At 35.4% G+C, this 22,893-nt stretch overlaps 1 protein-coding gene across 1 annotated transcript; it reads left to right on the forward strand.

Moving 5' to 3' along the window:
- The first annotated feature begins 9,167 nt into the window (after window positions 1-9,167).
- Window positions 9,168-18,047, forward strand: LOC149247182 (uncharacterized). Its single transcript, XM_089455829.1, has 2 exons — window positions 9,168-9,346; window positions 17,694-18,047. Exons 1-2 carry the CDS (start codon window positions 9,226-9,228, stop codon window positions 17,873-17,875), a joined length of 303 nt encoding a protein of 100 aa, XP_089311955.1. The 5' UTR covers window positions 9,168-9,225; the 3' UTR covers window positions 17,876-18,047.
- Window positions 18,048-22,893: the final 4,846 nt, after the last annotated feature.

The following is a 22,893-nucleotide window of genomic DNA, read 5'->3' on the forward strand; positions in this document are numbered from 1 at the left end:
GCCCCCCACCCTACCCCAACGGGTCGTTGGGCTATCGAGCTGGGGCGAGGGGTTGGGCACTAGCCCCCCCCGCTCCACCTTAGTGGCCCAATGGCCTGTTGAGGTGGGGTGGGGGGCTTAGCGCCTAGTCCCCCCGCCCCACCCTGGCAGACCAACAGCCCACCACCCCAGTGGGCCTTTGAGCCATCGGAGAGCACGATTAGGCCCACCACGCCCACTGTGGATGTAGTGGGTAAATCTGGCACATCTAAATTTTTAATTTCTAAAAAAAAATTCATTAAACCTGTTGAATTTTAAAACTTGAACAAAGTAAAAGGGAAACTAACCTTTCAAATGCAATAATCTTCCTATGAATATGTTGTTGATAGAAATGTAGCCGATCCACAAATTCGCTCCAAGTATTTTAACGGACCTCGAAAAACCTTGATGTGATGTGAGGAATAGTGATAATGAAATTTATGTTATAGCAGAAATTACGAAATTGTTTTACCGCACGGTTAATGTGGGACTAATTTGTTTTTATAAAAACTTTAACATGTAAATTTTGTTATGGGGATATAGGGAACTATGATCAAACGAACGTTACAGAATTGTTTTACTGCACGATGAATGTGGGATTAATTTGTTTTTATAAATACTTTAACATATAATCTTGTTATGGTGATATAGTAAATTATGATAAAGAGAAAATTATGGAATTTCTTTATCACACGATGAATGTGGGATTAATTTGTTTTAGAATATATAATTAAAAATTAAAAAAGAATTCAATTGTTTAGTGAATGTTATATACTTTAAGTAAAAATTTAATTTAGGTAAAAGATTTAGTTTACAATTTTAATTTAAAGATTTAGTTTAAAATATTTATTTCATAAGAAAATTTTATTTAAAATTTTTCAATAAATTGTAGAAGAAAATTATGGAGGAAAATACATGAAATGAAATTTTTGGAGGGAAAAATTTCGGCAAAAAGTTTTGGAGGGAAACTTTTGAGGGAAATTTTCATTCTTTAAGCTATATATTATAATTTGGAGAGATTGCATTTGTATCATTCAAACTCTTATGTTTGAAAGGCGTGGATTCTTCTGCTAGTGAAGTTTCTCTTTGTGAAGCATCAACATCTTCATCGTGTAACAACTCTATTCATATTGATGAATATAACAGAAATTATTCCAATATGAATAAAGAGTCAAATATTCCACTTAGTCATAATCCTAAGGACTATGAGAGCAAAACTGATGAAAGATATGATGAAGAATTTCAAATAAATAAAGGGTCATGGTTTCCACTTAGTCCTAATCCTATGGACTATGAGAGAAACAATGATGAAGAGCGTGATGATGATTTTCAAATAAATAAAGAGTCACAGTTTCCACTTATTCCTAATCCTATGGAATATGAGAGCAACAGTGATGAAGATCATGATGAATAATTTCAAATGAATAGAGTGTCACAGTGTCAACTTATTCCTAATCCTATGGATTATGAGAGAAATATTGATGAAGAGCATGATGAAGAATTGAATATGAATAGATTGTCACAGTGTCCACTTAGTCCTAATCCTATGGACTATCAGAGCAACAGTGATGAAGAACTGATAAAGAATTTCAAATGAATAGAGTGTCACGGTGTCCACTTAGTCCTAATCCTATGGACTATGAAAGCAATAATGATGAAGAACGTGATGAATCATTTAAAATAAATAGAGTGTCACGGTGTCCACTTAGTCCTAATCCTATGGACTATGATAGCAGTCATGATGAAGAGCATGATGAATATTTTCAAATAAATAAAGAGTTGTGGATTCCACTTAGTCTTAATCCCATGGACTATGAGAGCAGTAGTGATGAAGGCCAGGATGAATAATTTCCAATAAATCGAGAGTCACAATTTCCACCTAGTCATAATCCTAAGGACTATGAGAGCAGTAGTGAAGAAGGATAAGTTGAAGCACTTAGTCCTAATCCTAAAGACTTGAGAGCCACAGTGATGAAGGGCTAGATGAAGAATTTTCAGTAAGTAAAGAGTCACATTTTCCACGTTGTCCTAATCCTATGGACTATGAAATCAGCACTGACAATGCACATGATGAAGAATATCCAATAAACATCGAGTCAAATTTTCCATTTAGTCATAATTCTAAGGACTATGAGAGTAGCATTGAAGAAGGGCAAGATGAAGAATATCCTCCAATTCAGTGTTTCAAAGGCATAGACGATCATAGTGAGGATAACATCCCTCATAATGATGATGAAAATTCTTATACAAATGATGATCCAATGATGGAGATGTTGCCAGGAAATATTGTATCGAGGAGTAGCAACAAACATTTTCATATCAATCCAAGATTTTCTATTTATACAAGGGGTATAGTAGAATATATGATGAGAAGAAGTTCTATCAGCGCTCTAATTTCAAGTGAATTTTGTCAAAAAGATTGCTTGAAACATATGGATTTCAAGTTTGCATTAAAGAAAAGGAAGAGATATTTGTCAATGAATAAAAGGATGCAAAATTCATATTTAATGGGGTGTATGCAATCTACATTGTTAGGTTATGATTATCATATTGGGTTTTTATTTATCTGTAGAAATGATTTCAAAATGTTTCATTCAATGGGTATTTTTTGTCTGTCAAGAATCCAAGAAAATTTGGAAAAGGATCCCACATTTTATTCAGAAGTACGTCATAAACGATAGCTTGGGCCCTTATCAAATATTGCAATATCATGGATGAAAGATTTCTTTTCAATGCATGGAGAATGTATGCCAAACAAAGAGACAATACATATTCTAGATAATTTTTGAAGAAGAGAAATCTACAACTTATACAAAGAATATGCAGAAGGTACTGAGGGACATGGTTGATTTATTACATATCAATATTTTTTGAAGATATGGAAGAAAGAATTCAACAATGTTTTTATTCCTAAGAAGGTAAGGATGGGGATTTGCAGTACATGTGCTTCTCTTAAATCAAAAAGGGATAAATGTGAAGGGTCAGAAAGAGGTAAGCATTCATAACTTTAACTTTTAAAATTATATATTTATCAACTATGAAAACGTATTTCTTAATGACTTTCTTTTATGTTGTGTAGATTCCATTGTCAAAGCACTTCAAGAGAATCGCAAACAACAAACGACTGAAAGGAAAAAAATTTACAAGCATCGAAACAAGTGTTATGATAATCCAAATAAATATTTTGGTTTGATAATTCATGTTGTGGACCAAAAGAAAACACTTCTATCACATTTTTTCTGCACACCCAAAAATTTACAGGACAAAAATTTTATTCAGTATCACTTGGTCAGTTGTATGGTCTTCAATGGGAAAATGTTGCCAAGGGTATGCTTCACAACTCCAAATATTCATAATGATGCAAATCTGACAATAACCATAATTCATGATGTGCTTTCTCATTGGTATGGTAATCTTCCCGAAGTTTTGTATCTACAATTGGACAACTCTCGTCGTGAAAAAAGAAAATCAGATTGTTTTTGGATATCTAAACATGCTTGTTGAATTGAGAAATTTTCAGAAGGTAAAGGTTGGTTTCCTTCTTTTTGGGCACACTCATGACCATATTGATCAAATGTTCAATTGTTTTTCAGTCACATTGAGGAGGAAGGAAGTTGGGAGGTTGCCATCATTAATTGAATGTATTAAGAAATCATACATGTGAGAGCCTACTTTTGATGTGTTGGAAGAAACTGTTGACATGCGAAGGTTTATTCTGGGATCGCATGATGAGGGGAAATGCATTAAACAACTTAATGACATTAGCTTCTAACATCAATTTCATATTAAAAAAATTGATGGGAAAACACTAATATGGGGCAAGAAGTATTCAACTACTATAGAATGGGCACCATCATCAGGTTTGGAATTTTGAAGTTCATTCGAGATCATCCAATATTTGCATCAAATATATTGTTATTACAATCAGTTGCTGAAGTTCATAATGCACGTAGGTAGAATAGAGATATATATTATTTTGATTTCGTAGAAGAAATAAAAAAATGTATTAGATATACATATGAGTACTTTGATATTATTGATTCAGTTTGGTGGGATTTTTTTTCAATAATCAAAGTGATATCATTTCAAGAAAAACAAATGAAGATATACCTTGGAAAAATACATTTATTTGGCCACAAAATGTGTCAAATGAACATGAGGAAACAAACATTATTGAACAACAACAATCTCAAGGTATTATTAATTCTTCACAGGCAGAGGAAAGAAAAGTGTATATTGGTTTCAGAAGATCACATTCACAACATGAGGCCATAGAAGACCTTTACAGAGGTTCAATACAGGATATTAAGGAGGGTTGCATGATCGCATTACTAGCAGATGGAGATCCCAATGGCTATCCATTCTAGGTTGCTAAGGTTATAAAGGTCATTATAGAAAATGAAGATGTTGCAGGTGTTGAAGTACATTGGTATGCCACAAATACACACCCATTCAATGGTGTTTATAAGCCAAAGATGGTAGTTGATAAAAAAATTGGTGGAAAGAGAAAAGGAAAGGGTACAAATATAAATCGTTGCCGCATAGAACACTTAAAATTGGAGGATGTTGACATAATTGTTTATGAATTCAATTTAACAAAGAGAAGAACTCTTCGTTTCAAGACGATAGAGATTCGGAAGAGGTTGTTACCAGAAGGATCAATGTTGAGTTGGGAGTCTACTGAAACCATCCGTAGATCCAAATGAATTTTGAAACTTGAAATGGTGGGCATGCATGTGGACTCAGATGGGGCACTAGTTTAAGAGAAAATTAGCAGAGGGGTGAGCATCGAGTTCAATTGTGGAGGGTTTGCTCATGTTGATCTTGTCTCTAAGGTTCATCTCTCATATATCCAAGGAACCACAGATAGGATTGCCCATATCCTTAGGAAGATTAATGTCTCTTCTTCGCTCAGGCCTCTCAATACCATTAAAAATTCTCTTCGATCTGTTAAAGACTCTATTGGCCCTAAGGACACGAAGGGTGTCTACCTTGTTCCCTGCTCTTGTGGTATTCCCTATATTGGAGAAACAGGTAGGTCTATTAAATAGAGAATCCATGAGCATGCTGCATATATTAGACACAATTGATCTCGCTCATTAGCCCTAGCTGAGGATGCAGAGAAAATAAAACACCATGTGTGCATTGAAGAATCCAAAGTCATTGCTAGGGTTGATCACTTCCACCATAGGAATCTTAGAGAAGTGATTGAGATTCAAAGGCATGCCAGAAATCTTAATAGGGATGATGGTTGGAAATTAAGTAAGAGCTAGATTTCGGATCTCACTTCTTGATTCTTCCTCTCTTTCTTCTCCTTTTTACTTTTTATTTCTAGCTTATTTTTAGTTGTTTATTTTTACTATTATTTTCTTCTTTAACTCTTTTTGTTTTACTTAGTTATCATTTTTCTTGTTTCCTCCTTTAATTATTATACATATTTTTGTAACCCTCTAGATATTTGTTATTATCTTGTTCCCCTCTTGACCTTCATTTTTTGAATATTTATAAAAGTTGAGTCTTTCTCTACTATTTATTTTTCGCAATATTATTTATTAGGTCAGTTAATATAACTAATGTATGTATATGCCTAATGACCTATTTATATTTAAATAATAATAAGTAACCTCTTTTTCATTTCATATATTATTATTTATAGAACCATTTCATAAACTATAACTCTACTTCTATACATTGAACTTAGGTATATTTTATTTATTTGGAATAAGTTACCCACTAATAATATTTAATGTGATAATATCTAATTAGTTATTAAAACATTAAAATAAAATATTTTGTTTACGCCGAGATAGATAATTTTTTATGAGATATATAATTTTTTAATATATAGCTCCTTGGCTCAGACTTTAAATGATATTTTACTTACCTTATTCACTAATTATTAAACTATTGGAATAAAATATTTTATAACAACTGGTTCTTAAATAAATATATAATATTTTAATATTTTACTTACCTTATTAATTAATTATTAAAATTAAAATAATATTTATTTATTCCTAAGAGCTAGTTTTTAAATAAATATATAATATCTTAATAGATAAATCCTTACCTCCGATTTCTAAATAATATTTTCTTACCTTATTAAATAATTGATTATTAAAATATTGGTATAAAATATTTTATATTTATATTTATTCCTAAGAGCTAGTTTTCAACTAAATATATATTATTACTTTAATAGATAACTCCTTACCTCTAATTTTTAATAATATTTTACTTGCCTTATTAACTGATTTACCAACAGCTAATTATGGGCAATGATGCATCCATGTTGTTTATTTCTTAAGATCGATTGATTCTTCATCTTGTCCTAAGGATGGACCACATTAGTTGGTTTGAAACGACCAAATCCTAATAATATGATTAATCCCAAAGACATCTATCTACATTATGGATCACAAAAGTCTTAAATCTAACATATATATATATATATATATATATATATATATAGATATAGATATATCAATTTTTTCAGTAATTAAAAATACAATATTCTAATGATTTAAAAAAAAATATTTAAAACAATATCTATTTTTTTAATTTTCATATAATTTAGATATTTATTGATGATGTTATGATTTCAATTTTTTTCTCAAAATTTCATAATTATAAATGAAAAGTAATAACTATTAAATATGCAACATTAAATAAGTAAAATAAATAAAGTACACCACTTTTATAATAATGATGGTGGTTGATATCTATCTGTAGCAAAATTGGTTAATTTGAGAATTTTCAAATTGGTGAAACTTGAACCACCTAGGTTCACATTCTCTTTTGTTACCTAATCATAATTTCTTTATCTATCTATTTAAAAAAAATCACTTAAATTTCTTTATAATCTTATTTTTATATTTAAACAAATAAGACAATTACTCCAATATTATTGTATTATCATAATTTTGATGAATTAAAATTATAACCTATATTTTGAAATTAAGTTATAATTGGGGTGTACAAAAGACATTTTAAGAGAAAATGGCTTTGTTTCTCACCCATTTTAATACCATTAAAATGATAAATTCTTACCTCTCTTCAGCCTTTTTAATATCACAAAAATATAGAATTTCTTTGTCTTCAACCTTTTTAATATCACAAAAATATAGATTTGTTGTCTTCAGCCCTCTTAATGCTAATATAAATGATAGATTCTTATATCTCATTGTTTTGAAAATAAGTCCAATACTCAATTTTCCACTAAAATCTATTTGTTGAACATCCTTCCACTTTGATGTTGCAATGTGTTTATAATTCATCATTGTCTTATATTTCAACATAACACCTTGATGAAGATCCATGAAAGTTACTCACTTGTAAATTATTAATATTAACTTAAAATAATAATGACTAGATTTAAGCCTAAAATTTATCCAAATAACTCAATTAGATGATCGCAACATAGTGCATTTAACAAAGATTTAAGCCTAAAATTTATCCAAATAACTCAATTAGATGATCGCAATATAGTGCATTTAACAAAATTATATGGTTTTTTTTTCAATAGTAGCTCATGGTCACATCTATGAGTAAGTTTATGAGCCTAACCCCAAGGGTGTCTAAGAGATTTGACCCAGTGCAGAACTCCACCAATTAAACTATCCCTTAAAATATTAAAAAATAATACATTTTCTAACTATTTCTACTGATTTATTTGGCCAGGGCCAAAATAAAGTTATTATGTGGACTATGATTAAACTTGACAATGCCTCTCAAGATGTCCACTTTGGTTAAACGTGACCATGCCTCTCAAGGAAACTAAGAGAAGTCGCACTAACATGAAAGTATCAAGAGACTAAATGCTCGAGCAAGGATCGATCTTCTCTGTTTAGCTAAAGACAGGACCGTTTAGGTAAAGACAGGACCAACCCGCAAGGTTTCAATCATTAGACGAAGAAATTTACATGGATAATCTAAGAACCACTTGCAGAGTACGAGGAATAAAAGCTTGCAGAGTACGAGGAATAAAAGCCTCGGGTGAAGATTCCAGTCGTGATTTTAGAGATCTCTGTTTTGTTTTTTTTGTTGGTAACTCCAATCATGGAAGGGAGGTATCTAAGTGATATGGGTATTTTTATTATGGAAGGGAGGTATCTAAGTGATATGGGTATTTTTATTTTGATTATGGATTTTAATGATATGGGTATTTTTATTTTGATTATGGATTTAAAGAATATTGAGAGCGAAGATCAAGTGTTTAGGAATACTTCAAAAAATTTCTCAGTTCAATTTTCTACAAATATTTCAAAATTTAAAGAAAACAAAGTTAATTGTTTGATTTTGCTCATATTTATTAAATTTAAAAATATTTCTAAAATCGCCATAAAAACAAATTCAAGAAAACTGAGTCAAACGTATGAAGTGAGAGTTTTTGAAATGTGAGTCGGTTATGGATGAAGCTCATTCATGAGGTTGAAAAGTCTGGTTCACTTGTCAACCTGTATATATATTCCTTATAATTAAGGATGGCTGAGTACATGTAGAAACAAACAAGCCAGAGCTCTTAGACAACAAATGGCATTAACCTTCCAGAAGACAAAAAGACGGGTATCTCCCCAATATGGATAATAAGAGTAATCCATGACGTTACTGTCACCGTGGAAATTGCCAAAGAAATTGGATTTTGAGATAGACAGCTGTTCGGTTTATATTCCATTAGACTAAGTCTGGTTCACTTGTCAACCTGCATATATATTCCTTATAATTAACTATGGCTGAGTATATGTAGAGACAAACAAGCCAGAGTTCTTGGACAACAAATGGCATTAACCTTCCAGAAGACAAAAAGACGTGTATCTCCCCAATACGGATAATAAGAGGCATGCATGACGTTACTATCACCGTGGAAAAGACCAAAGAAATTGGATTTTGAGATAGACAGCTGGTCTGTTTATATTCCAGAACACTGCTGAATCTATGGACAGGAGGCCGATTTAGAAGAACCCTGTGTCTGTTGAATTTTGTCCCTAACCTAGCTGCAATCCTGGCCATGATATCTGTCCAGCATTTATTGGAGAAAAACTTACCGCTCCAGTTTTGGTTTATAGTCTCCACTGGCACAATCCAGGCCATATCCGTTCTGCATTTATTGCAGGAAAGCTCACCGCTCCCGTTTTCCTATATAATCTCCGCTGGTCTCCACTTTTTCTTCTGAACCAAGTTTGCATTGCAGTCGAGGGCTTTTTAATCATGGCGATAAGAGGTCGGTTTATCTTGGTAGTTCTCAGTTTGTTTGCACTGTTTTTCATCTTGTCTGTGGCAGCGGGAGAAGAGTCGAGGAAAGTTGGGATGGGTCAGAAAGGTGTTGAAGGTATATGGTATAGTTGTTTGCTACTTGTGTTTTTACTATTTTATTTATTTGAATGTATATTTATTATACGCCTGAACTAAGTAGGCTGAACTGTGTAGGTTTAACTGTGTGAGTAGGCCCGGAAAATTTTAAAGATGGAAGTTTATTTTAAAATTTAGTAATTTTGATGAATTTTACTAATTTTGATATCAATATTTTGTTGGATGATAATTTGTAAAAATGTTTAAATTTTTAATTATTTTATGTTAGACCATATATATTATTAGAGATTTTTAAGGTAAAATATTTTTATACTATAAAATTTAGATGAATTCAACTTTATAAATATGAAAATTGGAGAATTTTTTAATTGGTGAATTTTTTTAAAGAAAAAACATGGAATATTAGCCTTGCTAATGTTAGCCCCTAAAATTTTCCCTGAAAATAGCGTCCCACAGACATACTTATAGTCCCACAAATATACTTAGTTCACTTTGAACTTAATCTTTTCCATACTTAGTTCACTTTGAACTTAACTCTTTTCTAAATATCCTGAGTGAGGTTGACCTAAGATATACATATCGTCCCACAGATATACTTAGTTCACTTTGAACTTAACTCTTTTCCATACTTAGTTCACTTTGAACTTAACTCTTTTCTAAATATCATGTGTGAGGTTGACCTAAAAATACGACTTTAAGTAAATTTTAAGATGCCACTTTGCTCATCTGAACTTAACCTAAAAATACCACTTTATGTAAACATTAAGATGCCACTTTGCTCATCTGAACTTAACCTACCTAAAAATATGATGCAGGAGCATCTGGTCGACAGGGAGAAGACCGAGAGAGGGTGAACACAGTTTCGGAAGAAGATTGGGGATGATGGATATTTCATTAAACTGGACAGCAAGCCTGTCAGAGTTATTGTGTTTTTTTTTTAATTTCTTTCAGGGTCAATTACAGCATCAAACTCTGTTGTCTTAATTTATGTTTATTTTGTCTTAATTATTGTAACAGGTTTTAGTTAGCAGTGTTAAAGATAGAATAGTGTCAATAAGTATGTAAACAAACAAATAGTAAAGGAAATGTGTGCCTAAGCAACTGTACAAACTGAAAGAGCATAACTACCAGGCAGTTAACTAACTGCCCAAACTTTTGTACAAAAGGGCAAACGAAACAACCCAGAGGGGTTCAGCAGCAGAGCATGCAAAAGTGAATAATAGAAATACATTTTCTTCCTTCATCAATACTGTGCACAATTAAACATACAATTCTATGATTTAAGTCCTCTGTAATAAAATGTACATGCATACTGTGTTTTCAATTCATTTCAGATAAACCAAATAACAGAGTTCTTTACATTCCCAAAAAGCCGTCGACTAGCTAAGGCCGAGAGCAAGCACCAGACGGGAAGGCGCAAACCAACAAGCAAGAACGTAACAGACCACGGTCTAAACCGGGTAAGTAACAAAATCCATTACAATAAGTTCATATACCATCAAATATTACATTGTACACCTGTGTAAAACCGCCACATATAAAAACTGTGCAACGAGGGTTCGAAGAACCGAACTATCAAGAGTTCACGGTAAACCCCAAGCCACGGTCACGGGTTGGAGGTAAACCGACGCACACACAGACTTGACGAAGATACAGTAGACAAACAGCAAGCAAGCAAATGCAACCAAGAATCACTGTGAGGAAGTAAAACGGAGACAGAGCTACCCGAAAAAGGCATGATTGTAACCCTTGCGAAACCACGGGAACCGGCCACACCTGCCAAGACAGAATAAAGCGAAGGGTCAGGGTTTGAAGATAGGTAATAACCCTGCACGGAAGGGTTATGCTATAAAACTGCAAGTAAATCAACAAGATTCGTATACAATGGTGACAGAGGAGTCATACCTGTGGTAAGCCGAGATCCAGGCCAGCAGAACCAAGAACTATCCCTGAACACGAAGGAGCTGCGGAACGTTAGTTCCAGAATAAACAGTGGACAGAGACATAAAACACGAAACGAGGCCATACCTGTGTTATACAGCCGAGCGCCGGAGAGAAGCCGAGTTGGGAAGCATTCGAACTGTGTAATCGACAGCTGAGCAGAACCGTAGCCATTATCACCAGCATTCACCACGAAGTTAACAAAAAGACCATAACGAGCAGCATAAACTATCACAGAACCAGAAATGCTCACACAGTCGTAAAACCCAGTTGAATGCACAGAGAAGGACCATAACTTACCAAGAAACCCTGAAGTAAATACATCAATGCCCACGGCAACGAATTGATGGAGTGGAATAACATTGTTTCACCATAAGTAACCAGCGGGAGTTCAACAGGATTCACCCACAGGCAGAGTAACCAGAGGCGGAGCCGAGACCAAAACAACAGCAAAGTGCAAAATGACCAAACAGGCGCGAAGTGGCGGAGTAAAAACGCGTTAAGGGATTAGGGTTTGTCAACCCCGAGGCAGGGCAGGTGTCACAAGGAGGAGCCGAGCAAGGTACCGAAACATTGAATGTCAATCAACCACCATAAAATCATTTACAATCAGCCATAAATCAACCAAGAATTAGTGTGAGTCCACGTAGACAGAGTTAAGCGTGGGACCACGTGGGCTGGCCCCATCAATTGGTATCAGAGCAGGTTTTATATATATATATATAGAGGAAGATGGCAGAAGGGCAAGTGCCAAGACGAGGACGTGGAAGAGGTGCACGTAGAGGAGCAGATGAAGGATTGAGGGAACAAATTAGAGTTCTTACAGCTCGCTTGGAAGCAGTGGAAGCGGGTAGACGAAGAGACCCAGAACTGGGAGATACCAGTGAGGAGGAAGTGGTGACTGCTGCAGAAGGGTCGGATGAGGAAGCTCCGGAATTGAAGTTGCTGCGACAGGTTTTAATGGCCAGCAGCAAACCAAAAACAGAAATCTCTAATTATGATGGCAGTCTGTCTGCGGAAGTCCTATTGGACTGGATAAGCGAACTGGACAAATATTTTGAAAATGAAGAAGTCAGTGAGGATAAAAGGGTTAAGTTCGCTGCCACTAAGCTGAAGGGACACGCACTACTATGGTGGGACAGTGTCCAAGCGGACAGAAAGAGAATGAACAAGTCGCCGATACGACTATGGTCCAGGATGATAGCGAAATTGAAAGGCAGATTTCTGCCAAAAGATTACCAGGTGGAATTATATCGGCGAGTGCAGAGTTTAAAGCAAAGAGGAATGACAGTTAGGGAGTACACAGAAGAATTTTACAGAGTAAATTTACGTGCTGGTTATACTGATGATAACCCAGAAAAGACAGCAAGGTACGTAAATGGATTGAGGATGGAGATATTAGATGAAATCAGTATTCTTTCTCCCCGGAATATTGAAGAAGCCTTTCAGAGTGCTGTAAAGGCTGAGGAAAAGATTAACAGAAAACAGAACAGCAGAAGAGGGAGAGGAAATAGCAGAGGACGGGGACAATCCTACGGTAGAGGAAAGAGTGCTGCGAACAGCGAAGAAGGCAGCAGTTCAAAAACTTCAGGGACAGCAGAAAAAGGAGATAGCACCAGAGGAGGTCGGTCATACCAGAGAGGACGAGGGAATGGCCGCGGAAGAGGGACTAATGTCCAGTGCTACAGGTGCCACAAATGGGGGCACAGAGCCTTTGAGTGTCCAGAAGTTGAACAGGCCGGTCAGAGGGGAACGCTGATGGCACAGCCTGAAGAAGCTGAAGCACAACCCCGGGAGGTGGAAGACATGGCGGAGACGGGGGAAGCTTTGATTTTGAACAAAGTATTGTTAAAGCCAACCAAGGAAGTGGCTGAAACAACACAGCGGAAGGCACTGTTCCGGACAGTCTGTAAATCGCATGGAAAGTGCTGTAAGGTGATAATAGACAGCGGGAGTACAGATAACTTGGTTGCCACAGAGATGGTGGAAAAACTGGGGTTGAAGCGACTGAAGCACCCCACACCTTACAAGGTGTCGTGGCTGCAGAAAGGCCACCAGCTGTTGGTTGATGAACAATGCGAGGTGGAGTTTCGCATTGGCAAGTACCACGATACAGTGGTCTGCGATATTATGCCAATGGACGTGTGCCACATACTGCTCGGAAGACCATGGCAGTATGACAGGAAGGTGACACACGATGGGAAAACAAATTGTTATAAGTTTACGAAGGATGGGGTCAAACACACACTTGTACCCATCAAGGAGGAAGATTCAGCAGAATCAAGCGGAACAAAGGCGCTATTACTTGGAGGAAAACAGTTCATAAAGTAGATTGAAGAAAATGAGATTAATTTTGCAGTGGTGAGGAGGATGAAGCCAGTATTACTGAACTTGGAGAAATCAGAATTGCCTAAAGAAGTACAAGAGTTGTTAGAAGAATTTCCAGCTATTGCAGCTGATGAATTACTTGATAAGTTGCCTCCCAAGAGGAGCATCAGCCACCATATTGATTTCGTACCAGGAGCAAGCTTGCCAAACAAGGCAGCATACAGAATGAGTCCAAAGGACAATGAAGAAGTACGAAGACAAGTGCAAGAATTATTAGATAAGGGACTGATCAGAGAGAGTTTAAGCCCTTGTGCGGTACCTACAGTCCTTGCACCCAAGAAAGGTGGAGAGTGGCAGATGTGCACAGATTCGCGGGCTATAAACAATATCACCATTCGATACAGGTTTCCCTTGCCTAGAATGGATGACATGATGGACTGTCTTAGTGGGGCAGCATATTTTACAAAGATAGATCTGAAAAGTGGGTACCATCAGATCAGGATTAGAGAGGGAGATGAGTGGAAGATAGCCTTCAAGACCAACGAAGGACTGTACGAATGGCTGGTCATGCCATTTGGATTGAGTAATGCTCCAAGTACTTTTATGAGATTAATGAACGAGATGTTAAAGGAGTTTATTGGAAAGTTCATGATAGTCTATCTGGATGATATTTTAATTTTTAGCAGGACGAAAAGAGAACACCTTCAGCATATTCGAAGGGTATTCGAGAAGCTGCAGCAGAACAAACTGCTGATAAATTTTAAAAAATGCACTTTCTTGCAGAAGGAGTTGATTTATCTGGGATTTGTAGTGGCAGAGAATGAGTTAAAGATGGACCCGGAGAAGATTGAAGTGATCATGAGTTGGCCGTCACCTAAGAGTTTATTCGAGGTACGTAGTTTTCACGGTTTAGCAAGTTTTTATCGGAAGTTCATCAGGAATTTTAGTGAAATCTGCGCGCCCATGCTAGAGACCATCAAAAAGGCCAGCCAACCTTTTTGCTGGACTAAGGCAGCAGAAAACAGCTTCCAACTTCTGAAGCGTAAAATAACAGAAAGGCCAATCTTGAGACTGCCCGATTTCAGCAAACCTTTTCAGGTTCGGTGTGATGCAAGTGGGACAGCTATTGGCGCTGTACTCAGTCAAGAGGATAGACCAGTGGCGTTCTTTAGTGAGAAACTAAATGAAAGTCGGCAGAAATACTCATCATATGACAAAGAATTCTATGCAGTGGTTCAAGCCTTGAAGCATTGGAGGCACTATTTACTAGGGAGTGAGTTCATTTTGTTCTCTGATAATTCTGCGTTACAGTATATAACACAGTAGCACAAACTGAACCATAAACATGCCAAGTGGGTGGAGTACCTGCAAAGTTTCACTTTTGTGTTGAAGCACATCAGTGGGCAAGCCAACAAAGTGGCGGATGCTTTAAGCAGAAGAGCCCTGCTCTTACAAGAAAGTGGCATACAGGTGATGGGATTTGAGTATTTGAAAGACTTGTACCAGATGGACGTGGATTTCAAAGAAGCTTTTGAAGCATGCCAGAATCCCGTATTGAGGAATACAAGCCCATGGCTAGATTTCAATTTACAGGAAGGATTATTGTTTCGAGGAGGACAGCTATGTGTTCCAGATTGTTCGATGAGGGAAAATCTCGTGAAGGAGAAACACAGTGGCGGACTAGCGGGACATTTTGGCATCGATAAGACATTGGAGTAGCTCGGGCATTTTTATTACTAGCCAAGGATGAGCCAGGATGTACAGAGGTATGTAACACAGGTGGCCAAGAAGACACGCAGAAAAGAGTATCTGCGTTATCTCGTTAAGTGGAAGGACCGTCCAATGGAGGACAGTTCCTGGCTCGACGAGGTACAGATTCGGAAGGCGGGCTACTCGGTGGAGGAACTCATGGAACGGAGCCATGAGAACTCTCTTTTACCCCGGCAGCCTGATGCAGGAGCATCTGGTCGACAGGGAGAAGACCGAGAGAGGGTGAACACAGTTTCGGAAGAAGATTGGGGATGATGGATATTTCATTAAACTGGACAGCAAGCCTGTCAGAGTTATTGTGTTTTTTTTTAATTTCTTTCAGGGTCAATTACAGCATCAAACTCTGTTGTCTTAATTTATGTTTATTTTGTCTTAATTATTGTAACAGGTTTTAGTTAGCAGTGTTAAAGATAGAATAGTGTCAATAAGTATGTAAACAAACAAATAGTAAAGGAAACGTGTGCCTGAGCAACTGTACAAACTGAAAGAGCATAACTACCAGGCAGTTAACTAACTGCCCAAACTATTGTACAAAAGGGCAAACGAAACAACCCAGAGGGGTTCAGCAGCAGAGCATGCAAAAGTGAATAATAGAAATACATTTTCTTCCTTCATCAATACTGTGCACAATTAAACATACAATTCTATGATTTAAGTCCTCTGTAATAAAATGTACATGCATACTGTGTTTTCAATTCATTTCAGATAAACCAAATAACAGAGTTCTTTACATTCCCAAAAAGCCGTCGACTAGCTAAGGCCGAGAGCAAGCACCAGACGGGAAGGCGCAAACCAACAAGCAAGAACGTAACAGACCACGGTCTAAACCGGGTAAGTAACAAAATCCATTACAATAAGTTCATATACCATCAAATATTACATTGTACACCTGTGTAAAACCGCCACATATAAAAACTGTGCAACGAGGGTTCGAAGAACCGAACTATCAAGAGTTCACGATAAACCCCAAGCCACGGTCACGGGTTGGAGGTAAACCGACGCACACACAGACTTGACGAAGATACAGTAGACAAACAGCAAGCAAGCAAATGCAACCAAGAATCACTGTGAGGAAGTAAAACGGAGACAGAGCTACCCGAAAAAGGCGTGATTGTAACCCTTGCGAAACCACGGGAACCGGCCACACCTGCCAAGACAGAATAAAGCGAAGGGTCAGGGTTTGAAGATAGGTAATAACCCTGCACGGAAGGGTTATGATATAAAACTGCAAGTAAATCAACAAGATTCGTATACAATGGTGACAGAGGAGTCATACCTGTGGTAAGCCGAGATCCAGGCCAGCAGAACCAAGAACTATCCCTGAACACGAAGGAGCTGCGGAACGTTAGTTCCAGAATAAACAGTGGACAGAGACATAAAACACGAAACGAGGCCATACCTGTGTTATACAGCCGAGCGCCGGAGAGAAGCCGAGTTGGGAAGCATTCGAACTGTGTAATCGACAGCTGAGCAAAACCGTAGCCATTATCACCAGCATTCACCACGAAGTTAACAAAAAGACCATAACGAGCAGCATAAACTATCACAGAACCAGAAATGCTCACACAGTCGTAAAACCCAGTTGAATGCACAGAGAAGGACCATAACTTACCAAGAAACCCTGAAGTAAATACATCAATGCCCACGGCAACGAATTGACGGAGTGGAATAACATTGTTTCACCATAAGTAACCAGCGGGAGTTCAACAGGATTCACCCACAGGCAGAGTAACCAGAGGCGGAGCCGAGACCAAAACAACAGCAAAGTGCAAAATGACCAAACAGGCGCGAAGTGGCGGAGTAAAAACGCGTTAAGGGATTAGGGTTTGTCAACCCCGAGGCAGGGCAGGTGTCACAAGGAGGAGCCGAGCAAGGTACCGAAACATTGAATGTCAATCAACCACCATAAAATCATTTACAATCAGCCATAAATCAACCAAGAATTAGTGTGAGTCCACGTAGACAGAGTTAAGCGTGGGACCACGTGGGCTGGCCCCATCAAAATACCACTTTAAGTAAACATTAAGAGGCCACTTTGCTCATTTAAACTTAAGTTGATTACAAATTCTCCAACTATTCTGGAATCCTATTTGTGAAATAAGATCCCAGATCAGCAATCAACATAATGATGCGCTCTTGAAAGTCTCATCTTTGAAAATAAAACGAGTGAAAAAAAACTGTTTCTGTTTTTAAAGACCCACAAAGTGTATGTACCAGAACAGTGGTACGTTTCAACCTACTTACACACCCGGGCCAAAATTATATCTACAATATTCTCAATTAATTATAACTTTAACGGTGATTGAAATATTTTACTGCTGTTGCAGTGGCTGAAATAAGTGGAGTCGATGGATATGGAAGAGGAGGAGGAGAACATGGTGGAGGTGATCATGGTGGGTATGGAAGAGGTTGCCAATACGGCCGTTGCTGTCGAATGGGCCGCTATGGCTGCGAGTATTGCTGCTCCAAAGGCGAGACTGCGCCTGCTGAAGTTTCCGATCACAACTGACACATGAACGACTTGGTTTCTAGTATTATTTATAGATATATATTGTGTGATATTATATATAACAGCGAGGATATGGGTTGGGTTGCTTACTAGGGTAAGGAGACGGGAAGAACGTGAAGTTCAGCTGGGCTTTCGTTCGTCTTTTGTCTTGCGAAATAAGACTATGCATACATGTATAAACCTGAAATATAAATTATCATTGTGTCTAAGTCTTGTTGGTTTCTCAGAGCAAGTTATCAAGTTATCATTCAGTCACCACGGGCCTTTCATTTTGCATGAAAATCATTTACCAAGATGGAATGGAATTTAATTTAATTGCAGATTTTGAGAATGGTTTAAAATCTGATGGAGTGAAGTGGTTAATTTGTAGATTTTGAAAATGGTTTAAAATCCAACAAAACTAAGTGAAATGAATTAAATTAGCGGTTGAATTTTTTATTATTCTAATTTTAAAATATTTCCAAATTTTCCAATATAAATAAAAATAACTAAAATTTAACACCAAAATAAGTAAATAAAAACACAACCTGCAGCATTGAAATATCCTAATTTAAGAGAATCATTCTTCAGACATATCGAACTGCGATGTTTGATATGGATAAATTGATTAGAGATCAATCATGCAATCTTGTCTCGTAGGTTATTCTCTTAGAAACCAGAGAAACAAAAAGTTCTCACTATAGAGAGATTCAACCACCAGTCTAAGCAATTTTGCAAGTTTTATTATAAAGAGAGATTCAACCAGCAGTACAAACATTTTTATATGTTTATTTATATGGTTATATATTTATATCATAAAAATGAATACAGATACAAAATGTTTCATCGCCATAGAGATTCAAGATTCAACCAGCAATACAAACATTTTTGCAAAGCAAGTTTATTTATATGGTTTATATTTATTTTAAACTTACATAAAAGTAGCATGGTTCATATTTATTTTAAATGTATATACAAATAAGAAAAAATAATTTTCATAAAATTTATGTTTTTACTAACTTTTATATATATATATATATATATATCTATATATATATATATATATATATATATATATATATATATAATTATATTTATATAAATTTACTAACCTTTATATAGGTATATAATTTAGCTATATATATATTTATATAACACCATTATATTAAAAAAAATTAATAAATTTAAGCTATATGCAATAAATTTATATTTATATGATAATATCAAAATAGTTTATCCATGTTAATAAGATATTATTTAGAATGTTTTATAAGTTTTTTATATTAAAAAAAAAACATCAAGAAAAATATTCCAAGATCATTATAGTTTTATTGAGTTAAAAAGTTAATAATGTGGGTATTTTGATAAATATTTTGAAATTTAAATTTAATACTAGTACTCGATAAACAATTTAAGAGAGTGATTTTCATCTTTAATTTTTTTTAGTGTCAATAAAGTGACAAATTCTCTCATTCCAATGGGTTTTGGAATCCTCCAACACTCAATTTCACTATGAAGTTCATGAGAATATATTCCTATTTTAGCAATGTTTATTTTTTCTTTACACTAGTGAAAATAAATTCCTTATAATTTCTTAATTTCTTTTTCCCCTTTAATACCTTGGCACCACAATTTCTCCTTAAATTTTGAGGTAATAATATTTTGAATATTATCTTTGTTTTACGAAATCATCTCTTCCTTTATCTCCCAATGAAATCCTTATGCAACCCCCTTTTGAAGATCGTTTTGGCTAGATTTTGAAGCAATTTTGGGAAGTCTTGTATCCTACATATTGTTTAACCTCTCTTACACATTAAATGCCTAGTCATAGCAATGGCTTTCATATTGTTTAATTATTAAATATTGGGTCATAGCATGCTCTCAATTGGGACAAGAGTCAATTTTATCTTGTATCTTACATGTTGGTTAATCTCTTCTTACACATTAAATACCTAGTAATAACCATGTCTTCCATATTGTTTAATTCTTATAGACTTGGTCATAGCATGCTCTCAATTGGGACAAGGATTGTTTGGATGAGGATTGTTTGGATGAGGAAGATAAGATATGGAGTTTTTTCTTTAATATTGATATTATATTATTATAAATTATAATATTGCATTATTCTTTAAAATGTTGCATTCTCAAACCTCACATCCATATAAAATAATAAGAATAATCAAAACTTTATATCGATGTAAAATTACAAAAATATATATAGAAAAAGAAATACATCTAAAGTATAAACCTCACATCCATATAAAATAACAAGAATAATGAAAGCTTGATATTGATGTAAAATTAAAAAATATATATATAGAAAAAGAAATACATCTAAAGGATAATAAGGTTAAAATTTAAATATTTCAAAATCAAATTTTTATTACTTTTTATTTTTTCATTTTAGATTTTATTTTAAACAAATTGAAATTTTAAAAGAAATTTTTAACCTAATTTGAATAAATTCAAAATTTAAAAACAAAAATGTATATGTTTATTTTTTATAATTATAATTAAGATGATTTAAATTCAATAAATTTAAAATTAAAATAAATTTAAAAAAAAATACAATTGTTTTATTTTCATTTTTATTAATTAAGCCAACATTTAAATGTTTACACTTATTTATAGACACTATAACATCTCCCCATACTCAGATCTATATTAATTTTTACTTTTTATTAATTTTTAATTGAGTTGACATATAATTGTTAAATGTAAATGTTTATGTTTGCACATCTTCCTCTATACTGGGTTTATACCGGAGTGATCAAATTTCTTAACATCTATATTTTTATCACTTAATATTAAGCAAATAATACAAGATATGGAATTAAATGATTAAAAAATTATATTTAAGAAATTTAATCCCTTTAAATATTTTATAAAATCTAATTTAAAATAATATATATTTACTATATTTAAATTAATATTTTAAAATAATATATGATTGAATCAAATAATCTAAAAATTTTAATTATTTAATTAATTATTTTTTTTATTAATTTTTAATTAAATATTATTTTTCCCCTGATGTGCATGATCGATATGCAATAGAGGGGGCCTTGGGATCCCTACCATCAGTCAGTTGTTCACTATGCATGGTTTAATGTGACAAGATGGGGTCTCTTGGCTCATCAATGGAAGTCTCAAGAGAGAGGGAGGTTTTAGTGCTTTCTCTGGAGGAGGAAGACCTTAGTGTGTCTGTGGCATGTGATGAGAACAAATGGGGAGCGGAAGGGTAACGGTTATGTTCATTGGTCGCGTCTTTGGCATAAGCCGAAAGGTCGAGTGGTAAGCTGCCAATGGTTGCAATCATCCTATGTGTTTGGTTTTGTGTCCAAGTATTCGTTTGGGATCCAAGGATGGCACAAGCAGAGAAATTTGTGTGGATAGTTGTCTGAATATTCTTTGGTATCTGAAATCTCCACCTATTGGTTTCCCGTATGCTGCATCAGTAGAAATTCACCATCGAGCAAGTTCGGGTAATGATCTATCACCTGGTCTAGTGTCTGCAGGTTGTTTTCAATTTATGCTCTATTGTTAGTTTTTGGGTTATCAATCAAGGGGAATGGTGCCTTTGTTAGGCCAAGCTAGACAACTGCTTGATGAGGAAGTTTGCGCTCTGTGTGAGTTATTATGGGTATTAGAGGGGTGGGGAGGTAGTTAGTGTAATATTCCTAGCATCTATGCCCCTTGTGAGGAGAACTATGTGCCTTCAAGTTTCCATTGGTGAGCACTTGTATCTCGCCCCTGTGATAGTAGTCTCACCTGGTCTAGGGGTTATTGTGAATTGGGGTCTTGGGGGCAAGAGGAATAGAACCTGTGTATGTTATGAGGGTGGGAGTGTCCAGGCTAAAGATCTCCTACAGCTTGAGGGGCCTACATTATTGAATTGTGTCCATTATAATCTCTTGTCATTGTGATTAGATGTATGTGAGAGGTTGAATCATCTTTGTGGTGTTGGGTGGTCAAGGGTGGCCTAGAATTGGTTGAGTGATTCCCATCACCTGATTCTAGGAAGGTGTGCAGTTTCGTGGTGGGTGGAAGGTACTGGGCAAGGAAGTGGTGAGTGTCAGTACCTATGGGAGTGTGGTGTTGTTCTACCTGCAAGTATGTAAAGATAGTGAGGAAGACCCCGACAAGGGGGTGGCTAGTGTGGGTATACAAATAATAGAGGTGGTGATGACTCTTCCTCCAGTAAGGCACATTTAGCTAGCTTGGATAGAGAGGAGGAGCTCTCTCAAATTCTTGTGATGCCCCTCGACTAATTAGTTCAGGCCACCTCCTTAGACTCCATTTCTGAACAACTAAGAATGATCTAGGCCAACCTATACATCCTCTGGGACCATAGATACAAGGACCACAACGATAATGTTGCCTATTGGAACGACATTCAATTTACCCAAGAGGAACTTCTGGAGCAATTAGTACATGTCCATCGAACCCAACAGAATTCATGATCGTTTGCGTGAGAATTAAGATCGAATGGAGCACATTGAATTTCACCAACATGACTAGAAAATTCAAAGGGAGCATCCAGCTCATGCATATATGCATCCATTGTGTCCACCTTGAAATGAATGTGATAGGTTGTGTCTTAATTTTATCATTTTTTTGGCTTGTACGACTGAGAAGCCCTCCGAAAATAAGGTGCAAATTGGGAAATCTTATGTTGTATATTCCAGCTCTCGTCACCAACAAATCTAGTCAGAGCAAGGTAAGAGGAGATGATGACAATCAATATGTACTTGTTTTATCATCAGTAATATAAAATCGGTGCTTTGATCAAAAAAAAATAATTAAATATCATTTTTATTTCATCAGAATATATTAAAAATTAATTAAGAAATCTCTATTATAAAAACAAAATATAAATTGCAAAATAATATTTTTTATTTTATAGATTATTTAATTAATTCTAAATAAGGTTATACCTTTGGGGAAAAGCAGGAGATCATCTTGAAGAATAAGGATAATATTAAAAATATTATTTCTTCCAAATTTAAGGATAAGTTGTGGTACAATAAGGAGTTAGA

This window comes from Pinus tabuliformis, chromosome 7 (assembly GCF_031772625.1).
Source record: "Pinus tabuliformis cultivar Carrire ecotype Pingquan chromosome 7, CPIR1, whole genome shotgun sequence".
NCBI lineage: Eukaryota > Viridiplantae > Streptophyta > Pinopsida > Pinales > Pinaceae > Pinus > Pinus tabuliformis.

Bases quoted from the DNA above. Each gene is read 5' to 3' on its own strand.
- LOC149247182 (XM_089455829.1), top strand. From the start codon at position 9,226: ATGGCGATAAGAGGTCGGTTTATCTTGGTAGTTCTCAGTTTGTTTGCA. The intron at 9,347-17,693 runs GTATATGGTATA...CTGCTGTTGCAG, and splicing joins GGGTCAGAAAGGTGTTGAAG to TGGCTGAAATAAGTGGAGTC.